At 36.1% G+C, this 12,588-nt stretch overlaps 1 protein-coding gene across 9 annotated transcripts in view; it reads left to right on the forward strand.

Annotated features, from left to right (window-relative positions):
* The window catches only part of QKI (QKI, KH domain containing RNA binding), a 166,796-nt gene that overhangs the window by 94,692 nt on the left and 59,516 nt on the right, over positions 1-12,588 (forward strand). For all 9 annotated transcript variants that reach the window (XM_074144454.1, XM_074144453.1, XM_074144457.1 and 6 more), the window contains one exon: positions 11,187-11,330. In XM_074144454.1, coding sequence (XP_074000555.1) covers positions 11,187-11,330 — 144 coding nt within the window. The remainder of the gene's footprint in view (positions 1-11,186; positions 11,331-12,588) is intronic.

The raw sequence follows: 12,588 nt of genomic DNA on the forward strand, positions 1-12,588 counted from the left end.
GTTGGCATGACTATATTGTCATTTTACAAAGTTGTCTTTACAATATGCTCCCTTAAGATCTTCACCAGGATTTATGCAGAGGAATCTCTATTGATATATCTTTTATTTTTCATTTGTGTACATATATGGCATACATGTGCCTCATCCTTAAAAAACTAAAAGCAAAATGGCTGTATTTTCAAGTGAAGGCTGAGTCACTGGACTCTGGAAGTGACAGGCAAATTGAGATTAGGAAAGCAAAAGTGTGGATATGTCAGCATTAAAATGCAGGGTGTAAGCAGCTCTATTTATTCTCGTAGCTCCAAAAGGTCACTTAGCTATTACATTTTTTCTCCTTGCATTTCTTTCTACTCGTTTTAACAATGCTGTAAAATCAGCCTGAAGTAAAAAAAACCCACCAAACAAACAAAAAACCCCAAACCATGGTCATTTATTCCTAATTATATAAAAAAAAATAATAACAAATTATGTGTGAATTAACATAGCTTTGTTTGTTCCTTAGACTTTCAATGTTAAATGAGTGAAAACTGCTGGAATCCGTGCTTAGATTAAGCAGGAATAGCACCTGAAGAAAAGTGCGGTTTTATTCTGTTACTTCTTGACCCTCACGGTTTGTTCAACATCACTTGTACGTGGAGCTGTCATAGAAGAGCCAGAGCACAGGTGTTTGAGGGTGAGCTTAACTGAGAAATGGATCAATTTAACACTGAGCTCAAATGATAGAGGAGGGGAGTGTTCATGCATTGACCAGATTTGCTATGCAGAGCAGCAATCAAATCCAAGCAAGGCAGAGAGGAAATAAAACACAGATTAGAGAAATAAAAGAGGTTGAAATTCAGTCAAGACAGATGCCACAATTATCTGGGGTAGTTACAGTTGATGAAAGTTACATGATAGTACTTCAAAAGAGGAAAGAAAATGTTTCAAAAAGTGTAAAATTATACAACCAGCCTAAACGCTGATCATGTTCTCCGTTGAATACAAAAACATCATTTATGTTTTTTACTTTTACAAGTGCTGGTGACTAATACTGCATTGATTGCAGTGTTCAAAATTCAATATGCTGTAAATGGTAGTCCAAATTGCAGTCAAGAACGGTGTTTGGGGGTTGGTGTTTTCTGTTTTAGTTCGGGTTTTTTAACTATTAAAAAAAAAATCTCTAGAGAAATATTTGGGACTACTATACTGTGTAGACTAGAAGACTGAGAAACCAATGAACGGACACTTCTATCACTTTAATACAGTTGAGGAGTAGCGGTAGCACTTTTAAACAATAGAGTAAGCATTCAGAAATGTGAAACCACAGGTTAGGTATTTCCCGTAAGTTCCCAAATCATTAAATCACAGGCTCCGATGATGATTTCCATCTTTTGTGTTCATTGCACAGATGAAAGTAAAAGTTTCATATGAATGGAAAAAGGGAAAACTAAGGGGCTCACCTTGAAGCTGGAAATAAAGGATCTCCTCAAAGTGCTATTTATACATTTTCCCCAGTCATTCACAACTGCAAAAACCCTGCAGTCCCAAGGAAAAGAACAGGAACCCACCTCATTGTGAGGCCCTTAATCATTGGGCTAGAGGAGATGTCTCCAGCACTTGATGCTGCTTTTTTTTTTTTTTTTTTTTTAAATTTCTCCTCCCTTCCTGGGCAATGATCTGCCATCTTAAAAGGCAAAGTGGAAAGTGCCTTGTTCTCCCTTTCTTTGGCCTGATGTTAGGGCACTCCTTGGAACATCAGCATGGTGATGTTGATGCATTTTTAGCTAAGGTGGTACTAGGATCCTGATTGTAATTTCCTGGACCAATGTGCCAACTTCTGGACCGTTACTTTGCAACTTCTTTCTTAAGCAACTTTCTTGAAGTTGCCATGCCTTGAGTTAGTTTTGGAAAGCAGATTAGATCCTTTTGGATGTCAACACTGAATTTCACTGAATTTTTTTTAGAGTTGGAAGGGACCATATAGATCATCTAGTCCAACTCCCCTGCTGAAGCAGGATTGCTTAGAGAATGACACTTTTCAGCTCTCCTAGTTTGAGAATCCCAGGTGAAAAACAGGCATCAGACTTTCAGTTTAATTAAGACTATTTTGTCTTTTAGCACATAATTTAGCTGAGTTTTAGACACCTTGGTAAGTTTTTGGGTAGAATGCAGAAGTCTGTGTTAGCAAGGCTAGTATCTTGGTGTACTAGTCTTCATCCTGGGTAGAAATATAATGGTAAATTAAAATACATTACAAGTAGAATATTGCTTAAGTGAAAACTGATAAATTCAGAAGAGTATGTACTTAAAAGAGTAAATTAAATAGCATTACATAGTAAAATACGACAGTACTGACATGTTGATCCTACTTTAAGAAATACTTTTTTAGATCATGGGTGGGGAATAACTAGTTCATAAAAAATGGTGTATTGTGGATATATTTGCTGTTTTATTTTCAACATCCTGTTAATGATCGGTAAAATAAAACTTCTAAAGTATGCTAAGGCTGCTGTAAACTGAGTATTTTAATATCTGTGTGTATAAGAGTGCACGGTATATAGGTGCTGCTTGATACTACTAAGGTAGATAAAAGAATGCTTATTTTCTTAGCTTTTCTCCATCTCAAGGTGAATAGCAGAATCAGCTTTAAACTGATAATAATGCTCATAAACTTAGAGGCAGATAGGTTTATGCAGAAGTGATGTTAGAACAGTTGCTAAATTCTCATTCTTTCCCTGATGATACCAATGCATACAAAACTGGCTTGTTTTCGTCCCAAAACAGTGAACTATTCAGTCTTAGCAGGCTCCTGAATTTTGATAGCACTTGACAGTACAGCTTGTTCCACAAACCGTTGCTCTTATTTTTCACACTGGCACAACTTGAGACAAATATGCAAGAAGAAAATCCTGGAGGGATGCGATCCTGTTTGACAGGCCTCTTTGAGAGACGCTCCCCCTTCGAGATGGCGAGTTTCTGCCGGCTCCGCTCTCTGGAGCAGTTGACTGTCCAGCTATAACCGTGCAGAGCAGGGGGGTGAGTGCGCTGGCCTTGACAGTGGCAGAGCCTTCCTCTTCGGCCAGCAGACCCTGGTTATTTGGCCAGCTCGTTGTGCTGTGAAGCCACAGCTTTGGAAAGATGCAATGTGGTGTTTCCTCCACACAGGAACTATTTTGACTGCAGGGCAGGTCTGAACTTGGTGTGGCGCTTGATTTGAAGTTTCCGGAGCACAAAGTCTGTGTTGAGACTCGGGGACAGAGAACAGAATCCTCTTCTGCGTGTTTAAACATTAAGTTGTTTTATGCCATCAGATTTTTTTCAGAATAGTTCTTAAAAGATCTTTTAGATACTGCCTTTTGGCAATGTTTGACAGCTACTGGCTAGTTTAATGTGAGTTGGAAGATACCACTTCTTAATGCAGAAGTGTCTTGAAGGGGGCTTAGTATACAATAATAATGGATGATTAAAGCATACTAAATAATACTAACTTGTCTGACATTTGAAATAGTAAGTATGTGACTGTTAATTTAAGCAGCTCATCTGTAGCTTCTGCAGGAGAAAACTTCGATCGGAAATTCTAAGTGTGAAGTGAGCTACAGTGTTCTCCCTGGCCAGGTGCTACCCTTTCAGCATTTCTTTTTTTACATGATTTTTTTCACCAGCTTTCTGCTAGTGAACTGCTACCATTAGAAGCTCAGTAGGAGCAAAAGTCTATGTTAATTTGCCTGACTGTAACTGCACAATTAAAGCAGTTTATCAGCAGGGGTTAGGACAATCAGTGTGTTCCTATGCTTCATGTTATAAAATTACTTCTGTTGTTCAAACAGATACTGTAATTAGTGCATCATTTTAAACTGGTTTTCTGCAGGGCTGGCTTGAAGTTTCATCTGATAAAAACCTCTATTTTTGCTACTTACTTAAGCCCTTATTTTGTTTGCAGGCTACTACTGAAGTAAAAACTTTTACTGAAGTGTTAATGTCAGGAGTATATCTTGTGAATGCAGGTTTGGGCAGGAGGTTTTTCTTTTTCAGGGGTTTCTTGTTTGTTTGCTTTTCACTGGTCATTCCTGTCAAGACTCAGATTCACTGGCAAAAATGGAAGGAGAAAACTCCATGTTTGTATTTACAATTATTACTACTTACTAGGATTCAATACCTAGTTCTTGCATAGATGAACAAGCAAGACAACTGTTGTTCTGTCCCTCGCATGTACATAATTAGATTTCACTTAGAATAGTTTCATGAGACACGGTGAGCCAGTCTTTAAGTGGCAGTTAAGTGTTAAAACATGGTCCCTCATCTTCTCCCTTTCTCAGTTATAGCACTGACCTTGTGTTGGCACTCAGCAGCCCCTTATGATCTTATTCAACCTGCTGGTCCAGCAGAAAAAGGGGAGGTGAAGGGGGTGTGGTTTTGCTGCATCAGAAATTTATCCTGGCTCTGAAAAGCTGGCGTGGTGCTGGGGCCAGTCCCAGTGGGGGAATAAGGACTGCCTGGTAATGGGAGTGAACCTTTTCAAAGTTGTTAGACTGGTCACAAAAGCATACAGTAAGACAACAGTATGAGACGATTCAAGTGATTTTTATTTCATTAGGGCTAGAGCACTCATGAATATGTATCGGCTAATGTGGAGTTATTTGTATATCTGAGGCTTTTAAGTGGTTTATTCCTTGCACAACATGTTACAGAAACCCTCTGTATTCCAGATGTTTGTTTTCAATTATCTCTGCAGAGCGTTAAAAACGGCAAAAACTTAAAATTCTGTAGCTCGGGTTAGGAGAAAGAACAGCTACAAGAACAAAAGTTAAGTTGAGCAGCACAAGATGGACAACTCTTGTGGCCCATGAAATGTTGGGGCTAATGACTTAGAATGCTCTCTTCCCTAAATTTCTTGGATTCCTCTGGCTTGGTTTTACGAGTTCAACTGTGTCGATAAAAGGCTGTTGAGTAAGGCATAATCTGTATTGAATGGTTGAGTAATATTTCTCTCAGACTCATAATTCAGACCTGACATTGTTGCATGGTTGCAAATACATATCAACTCTTATTTAAAAATACTTAAACTAGAGCAAGACTAGAATTTGCTTACAATGACCTTTCTAATATATCACTTCTTAGTTAAATTTAACTTCTGTTTCAAAATTGCTTTAAATCAACATGTTAACTTTTTTAAATTCATACAGCTTCTTTTAAACCACTCTTCCAATTATTTTTAAAACATTGATATATATGTGTGAATGTTTTCACTATGTAAAAGAAACATTCACCTAGAACTATTGTCAGTTGTAATGTACCTATACCACAATTTATTAGACAAAATATATTGTGGTAATTTTACTAAATAGCTGAATTTCTTCTCTCCACATCAAACCTCAATTTGACTGTGAGAAGTGATTATGAGTGATTATTCTGTTTCTTATATCTTAGGATAATCTTAATTAAAGTTCTTAAAGTGTACTTGAATTAAACCCTTGTATGGTTTAAAAGACTAAAGCTATTCTGATGCCTTTTAATTTTAGCATTAAGTTTCATTGTATGAAAACATTCTTTCCATTTACTCTAGCTTTTCTGTGGGTTTTTTTGGTCATTCAGTAGGGAGAGTAGCTGGTTGTAATAGGTTGGTGAAAACAGAATTTAATAACCTATCACTTCAAGATGAGTGAGCATACAAAGATTCATTCTCAACATTTACTTGAGTCAGTGGCTTTATTTCTTTAAAAGGCCCCTGCTGTTGCTGCTGAACTGTGTTTGTGTTTTCTTGTGGCCAACATTACTGGAAATTGCATGAGTTAGAGTGGAAAAAGTACATAGGATGGGAGTTGCCCTTTTTTTAACACTACAGCCCATAGCTTTGTGAAAAAAATGCCACATGGAAAGCTTCCTTCCACTCATCACATTGCATTCATTCTTTATTGTCTCACTAATATATCTCTGCCTTCATATAAACAGATACTAGGAAAGTATTTCTTTTCCATGCTTATTTCATTTTCCTTTAATGGCATTCTGTCAGCTAGAAATGACTGGATTCTATTTCACCAGTTTTTAATCATCAACTTATTTATAGTCAGTTGGCCATACTGTGAAGGTCCTTGGGCCTTTGTCGTGAGAAATAAAGCTTGAGACTTTTTTAAAAGTCTTTTGATAAAATATTTTGTGATGACTTGCTTTCTGAAAATATCTTCCCTTTTCACCATTTGAATCTTTTGAACAATTTCAGTCAAGCTTGATAGGCACTTCTTTCCTTCGGGTTTAAAGTTTTCCAAAAATTATTGGTTAGCTCGAGGAGAGGCCGAACTTAATACCTCTGGTAGAGGGAAGGAATGTACTGAGTTTTCAGTCATCTGCTTTGGGTAGCTTACAGAAGGCTAGTAGGCTGCTGTCTCTTTCTTGTTAAGTCAATAGCCACATTAAGAAGGAAGCTTTGGGGTGGGATATGAAGAAGTGGCCTTAAAGGAGTGGAGTGCAGGACATACAAGACCACAACTTGGAATTACTGTGGTAGGGTAAGGTGTATGGAAAATGGAGGACACAAATCAACAGAGAGCTCAACTTCAGTAAAATGTATAGGTGTGAGTTAATTGCATCTTCTGCCTGCTTTTTGCTTCCCCCCCTAAATCCCTTCCCAAGAAAACAAAAAATAATTAGGGAAAAAAAGGCCACAAAAAAACTTCTGTAATTATGTTACATATTCTTTTATTTTTGTGCAACTAAATTTCAAGTTGTAGCAAAATCACTTTTTTTTAAACTACCTAATCCATTGACCTTAATAGCAAGATAAATATTGAGCAGTTTCTTCAAGTCCATTATTGTGTATAGGTACCCTGAGGATAATGAGCGTATACACACAGGCAACAGAATGAAAGCAAAATCTGTTTACAGAATTAGGCTATATTTAAGGATACTGAAATTTCTGCCAAACAAGGAGCACAGTGAAATTTCATCTGCCAGTTATGTTGCTCTTAATGTTCTTTAATTTAGCAGACAAGATAGGTTGGTTGTAATTAAGCTTTTCTAATATTGTTGTTCCCCAAGGTTGTGGCATAAATCATTTTACTCCATAGTTTCCTGAATCTTCACTGCCTTCATTTTTCCTGTATAATTCTTCAATAAACAATCTCTGGGATGCAGGAAAACTTCATGCTATAAATTACTTCTTGTGTATGTAATATAATTTTGAATCTATGCAATTGAATTTCTTTTTACCAAGTCTTCTATTCAGGTTTTCTGGTTTTCTTGGTGCTGTTTCTTTCTTCTATGTACTTACCCTTCCTGCTGTGGCAACAAATGTTTTTTGCCCAAAATAACAGAAATTGCCATGGGAGTTACTCCTCACTGCTTTTTCTATAGGTAGACCTGGCAGCCAGGCTGAATTGCTCAAGAGTTGCTACTGAAGGACAAGAGGAAATGGGCACACAGAAGTAAAAGCAATTACGTTTAAACATAAGAGAATTTTTTTTTGTGGTGTGTGTTTTTTTGGTGGGTTTTGGTTTTGTGGGTTTTGTTTTGTTTGTTTGTTTTTTGTTTTGTTTTGTTTTTATTGTGACTGAACAGTGATTGAAGACTGAACCAGCTGCCTGGAGAGGTGATGGAGTCTCCATGCTTGGAGATACTTAAAACCTGGCACTGAGCAACATGCTCAAGTTGACCCTGCCCTGAGCAGGGTGTTTGGATTGGATGATGTCCAAGGTCCTTTCCCACCTCAGCTATTCTCTGGTTCTGTGAAATAATTTGTTTTGTTTTAGCTGCAATTCACTTCAATAATGCCACAGTTTGTAGTTTCTTTCTACAAAGTTACGTAACAGGGCAAACTGTAGTCATTCTCTCCTGCCCATCTTTTTGCCATTTTCTCCCCAAACAATTTCAAAAGAAAACCCTAACCAACCTCGAAGTGTTGAACCATATTTCATTACTCTTAAGAAAGACAGCTTCCAACTTGAATTTCAGATATATTGAATTTACCCATTCAGCATTTTCTATTATAAAACAGGATTGGGAAAAGATGTTTTCAAGACTTGTTGCACAGAGGACTAGTTTAATTTAAGTAAAGTTTTTACCTGGGGGAAAATACGTTTTTCCAAAGCATCCTTTCAGAATTTAAAAGGAGAATGAGTCAGCATAAAAGATTGCAGCTCTTAACTGCAAGAGGTTGCAGGTTATCTCTCCCCCCATGAGCCTTGCCCTGTTGTACATTTTGCATTTGACTTTCTGTGTGAATGAATGGCCTAGTGTAGATCAGAATTTCCCACTTTTGGTAAAGCCAACCAATAAATAATTCAACATACCTATTGGTATAACATTCAACTAGCATTTTCAATAAACCAAAAGACATTTCTTAGAAAACTTAACCCACCAAGAAAGCAACCTCATGGGACAGAATGGAAGCAGTGGAGGAATTCAAAGCCTCAGACTGTTGGGGTAGAGCAGAAGAAATTGGAAGCCCATTCCAAACTCTTTTTTTTGTTTGTTTGTTTTTTTACTAATTGTTTTTTCAAACATATTATTTGTGGACTTTTATTCTTCTTAACCTTTCTTTCAGTCTTACTATTTGGCTTAAGAAATAGTACTCTCCACAACAGGACTTTTATTAATGTACTTCATGACCACAGAAGAGCATGTATAAAACTAGTCATATATTAGTTCAGTTATCTTACTGATAAGTATTTGTATGATTGTTAGTGTTGTAAGGTCTGACCTTAGTAATACATGTGCTTATTGACCTTACACACAACTTTTTCTACCTAAAAGTAGATTAGAGGGTGTGGAAAAAAAATGGGGTTTATTGTCCTATGTGCAGCTTTTTTGTTTAAACTGAACAAAAAAATTCTCATGCTGCAACAGAATAATTTGAAGTACAGCACCAATAGTTGAGATCATGTTAATCTGAAACATTTAAATACCAAATAAGAGGCAGGCTACTTTGTTTTATATAACAAACAAAGCATTTTTCTGTATGAAATAAAGTTACAAATCCGGCATACATCCACTATAACAATGTGCATTTTGTTTTTTGTTGCTGACAGGTGAAATCGATGCAGTGCAGTAAGGGCCCTTTATGTTTGCCCACACTATGTATAATAAGCATGCCATTTAGGTTGCGTGATGGCTAAAACTGCATTTAGGCATTCCTACTCTTTTAGGAGCAGAACTTGACATTTTACCTGGGGACACCTTTCCTTGTGATTTGTCCCTCTTGCCTTTTTTATTATTTTTTTTCCCGTGGTACTCTGGTTGTGCATCTCGTGTCACCTTAGTAAGAGGTACCTTTCCCATTCCAGCTTTGTGTGAGCTCACCACCAGTCAGTGCAAGAAGAGGCAGTGCCATGTTTCTTGCTCTGCCCTCTACTGGTTTAGGAACCTTCTCTCATTCATCATACCTGTAACATAACTTGTTACAGTTATGTAAAAAAACCCCACAACTCATTCCTGCTTTGGATTAAAAAAAAAAAATCGAATTATTTAAATAGTAATAGTGGAGATTTGATCATGATTGAGTGAAATAAGCTGCAAATACCTTGTGGTAGATAGTTCTTTCAAAGATTAAATTACAGCAGAGAACATCTTATAACTCAGCTGCACTTTGCGTCAGGTTCTGTTTTATAAATGAGGGTTACTTTTCTCTCTTTTCTCAGCTTCTGAAATTCACAGAGATATTTTCACAGCCACCATTGCTTAGAAAGTTGGCGAAGATAAGATTTTTTAAAAAAAATTACTGTAGCTGATAGTATGGAGTAGGGCATATGTGCACATTACATGAAGAATAATATGAAGAAGACATTTCCTTCAAAGTACTGATTCTTTTACATAAATTTTACATACATCTCTCATGATTCTGTTTTTTTATCCTTGTCTATTCCACAAGACATTTCAGACTTAAAGCAGCTGAATTAAAGATGCAACATTCTAAGGAACATTGCTTCCTCAGGTATATATGAATATAAAGTACTGCAAGCATTTGTTGGTATTAAATCTTTGAACATTTCCTCTGCATGTCTGATTTCCTGGAAGAATTTTAATGAAATTTGGGGGAAAAGATACATTTGCAATTAACTTTGCTTGCCTTAATTTTTTTAAAATGTGAATTGCGGTTAAGCCACAAATGCTTGTCTTACAAATAGGGGGCTCTTTTGTGATGCCCAAGATTTTAAATAAGTGTGTTTTGTTTATATGGGCCTTTATTTAGATTCAAAAGTTATAATAAACTTCTCTCGTTTACCAAATTTTTATCCCCCGTCCTATTTTTTTTAACTTGTTTTATTATATTTTAAATATTGTCAAATTGAAATTATGTTTCTGGGAAATTTGGCTAGCTCTGGTCACTATTTAATAAAGACGGAGTCGGAAAGTTTCTTCTGTGTTGTGTTCATGATCTTATTTTTTGAAAGTCTGGATACTTGAATGTGTTACTTAAATTTATGGATATATGTTGTTTAAAAATTTTTACATTAAAAAAATGTTTTGTTTAGCATGCCCTACCTTTCTGAAAACATTACTAAGATTTATCTTTGGTACTATTAATGCCATTGTTGTAACAGAGTACCTGTGTAATGATGACCATCTTGTTATATGCTTTTCTGTGGCTTCAGTATTAAAGCCTTGTCATGTCCTCCTCTCTGCCCTTCGTCCAGTAAATGTAGCTCTACTTTGAAAATTATAACTTCTATTCCTTTTGTAACGTTTGATTCTTGAACCTTTGCTTTATGTGTATTTAAAAACAATTTTTAAAACTGAAGAATTGCTCTCTTGTCCTTTGGAGTGATTCAGATGGAGTTTCTGTGTATGGTGTCTTTTCACTTTTCTTGAAAATACTCCTTTTTTTAACTACCAGTATGTTTTATCTGTTTAACCCTTGAAAGGCTCCAAAGAATATTGAAAGCAATACTGTGTTTGTAATACTTGTTGTTCTTGTTCCTTTGTTCAGTTGGGAAAGGTACTCTAAGAAATCACATTTGTTTTGTAGTCTCTAAAAAGAAAAAACAAGTACGAGGTTCCAAAACACAAACAAAATCCAAAAAAGGGTATTTTGTAGCCTAAAGTTCTTGTTAAGTAACCACATAAAACAGCCTCCACAGTATGAAGAAGTCTTTTCCTGTTTTGCTGGATGTACAGTTCATACTATTAACAGAACTGAGTTTGTCAACTCTTTACATGACTGTTTTATACAGAATGTAACAATGCTTCATAGATTTCGTGTTTTAATTTTTTTTTAGGAAGAACAGAACCGAGGCAAGCCCAATTGGGAACACCTGAATGAAGATTTACATGTACTTATCACTGTGGAGGATGCTCAAAACAGAGCAGAAATAAAACTGAAGAGGGCTGTTGAAGAAGTAAAAAAGTTACTGATACCCGCAGTAAGTATTTGTATGCAGGTCTTTGTTTTCCGTTTCCAGAAGTTACTTCTGAAATACAATTAATACTGCAGCAGTAAGAGTAAGCTTGCAGAGCAGCATCCTAAAATGGAACCTTTTTTTTTTTTTTAATAGTCTAGTGATCTTTAAAATATTTCATCCTGTATCAAATTATTCCTCAGGACAGAATAATATTTTTAAGAGATGGTTTTGGGTTTGGTTTTTTTGCCTGTTTTAGATATAGATGCAGGAAATCCTTATTACCTTTAAAAGGCAATGCTTAACTGTTACACTAGCTTTCTCTCCCTCTTTCAGTATAAGGTTGCTTCACTGTAAGGCTGGGGAAATATGACATGCTTTTATGTTTCACTTTGAGATGATTCTGATTCTTTAAGAAAAGAAGGTATGTTTTCTTAAATCCTCACGTTAGACACCTTCGAAAAAGAACACAACCCTTCACGAACACAATATCAAAAAACTTTGCCATCAACATATGGAGGGAAAAATAAGCATAGTGAAACCAGAAAATGGGTTGTATTTCTCATTTCCTGATAATAAAAACAGCTTTTTGCCCAGCCAGGTGACTTTTGCAGGTAAAGCATTTTGCAGGGACCAGAATTACCCTGTGAGAGCTCTTCTTAGATCTGCTCTGTATTCTCACTCAAAGCAAGGTGACTTAGCATGGCTGTACAGTGCATCCCATGCCATTAACTTGCATCTTGTGCTGGTTTTTACCACCATTTTTGTGCCATTATTGAATGATAAAAATAAATTAATGTCTTTTTCAGTGGTGGAGAAATTTTCCATATTATGAGGAAAAATTGAGATTCTTATGAAAGAAAGCAGTAGGTGTTATTAAAATGACCTAGTGATTTTGGGTCCTTAGTGAATGCTAATAGATGCTGACCTTGAGGGAGCTTGTGGTGACACGTGCTGTATAAGTACCTTTATTTAGAAGACATTTTTAAAAGTTACCGAAGATCAGGAGAGACACTTCATTTTTGAATTAACAAAATATGGTAGGATATTAAGCAGGAAGTATGGAAAAAAAAGTAATTTAGACCTCTTCACATTGTCAGTGTCTGAAGGCTGAAATCAACTAGAGAAAAGTAGATCTTTAGAATTTATTCATTTACTACAGAGATATTGAGCACATTAGGATTGAGTTTGTAGTCAGGACTAGAAATGGTAGCAAGAAAAAGACTTTTATATGGGCAAAACTTGAAACTTTTATGTTTATTCTCTAACTACAGTGCACCAA

This window comes from Numenius arquata, chromosome 2, assembly GCF_964106895.1.
Source record: "Numenius arquata chromosome 2, bNumArq3.hap1.1, whole genome shotgun sequence".
Taxonomy (NCBI): Eukaryota; Metazoa; Chordata; class Aves; order Charadriiformes; family Scolopacidae; genus Numenius; species Numenius arquata.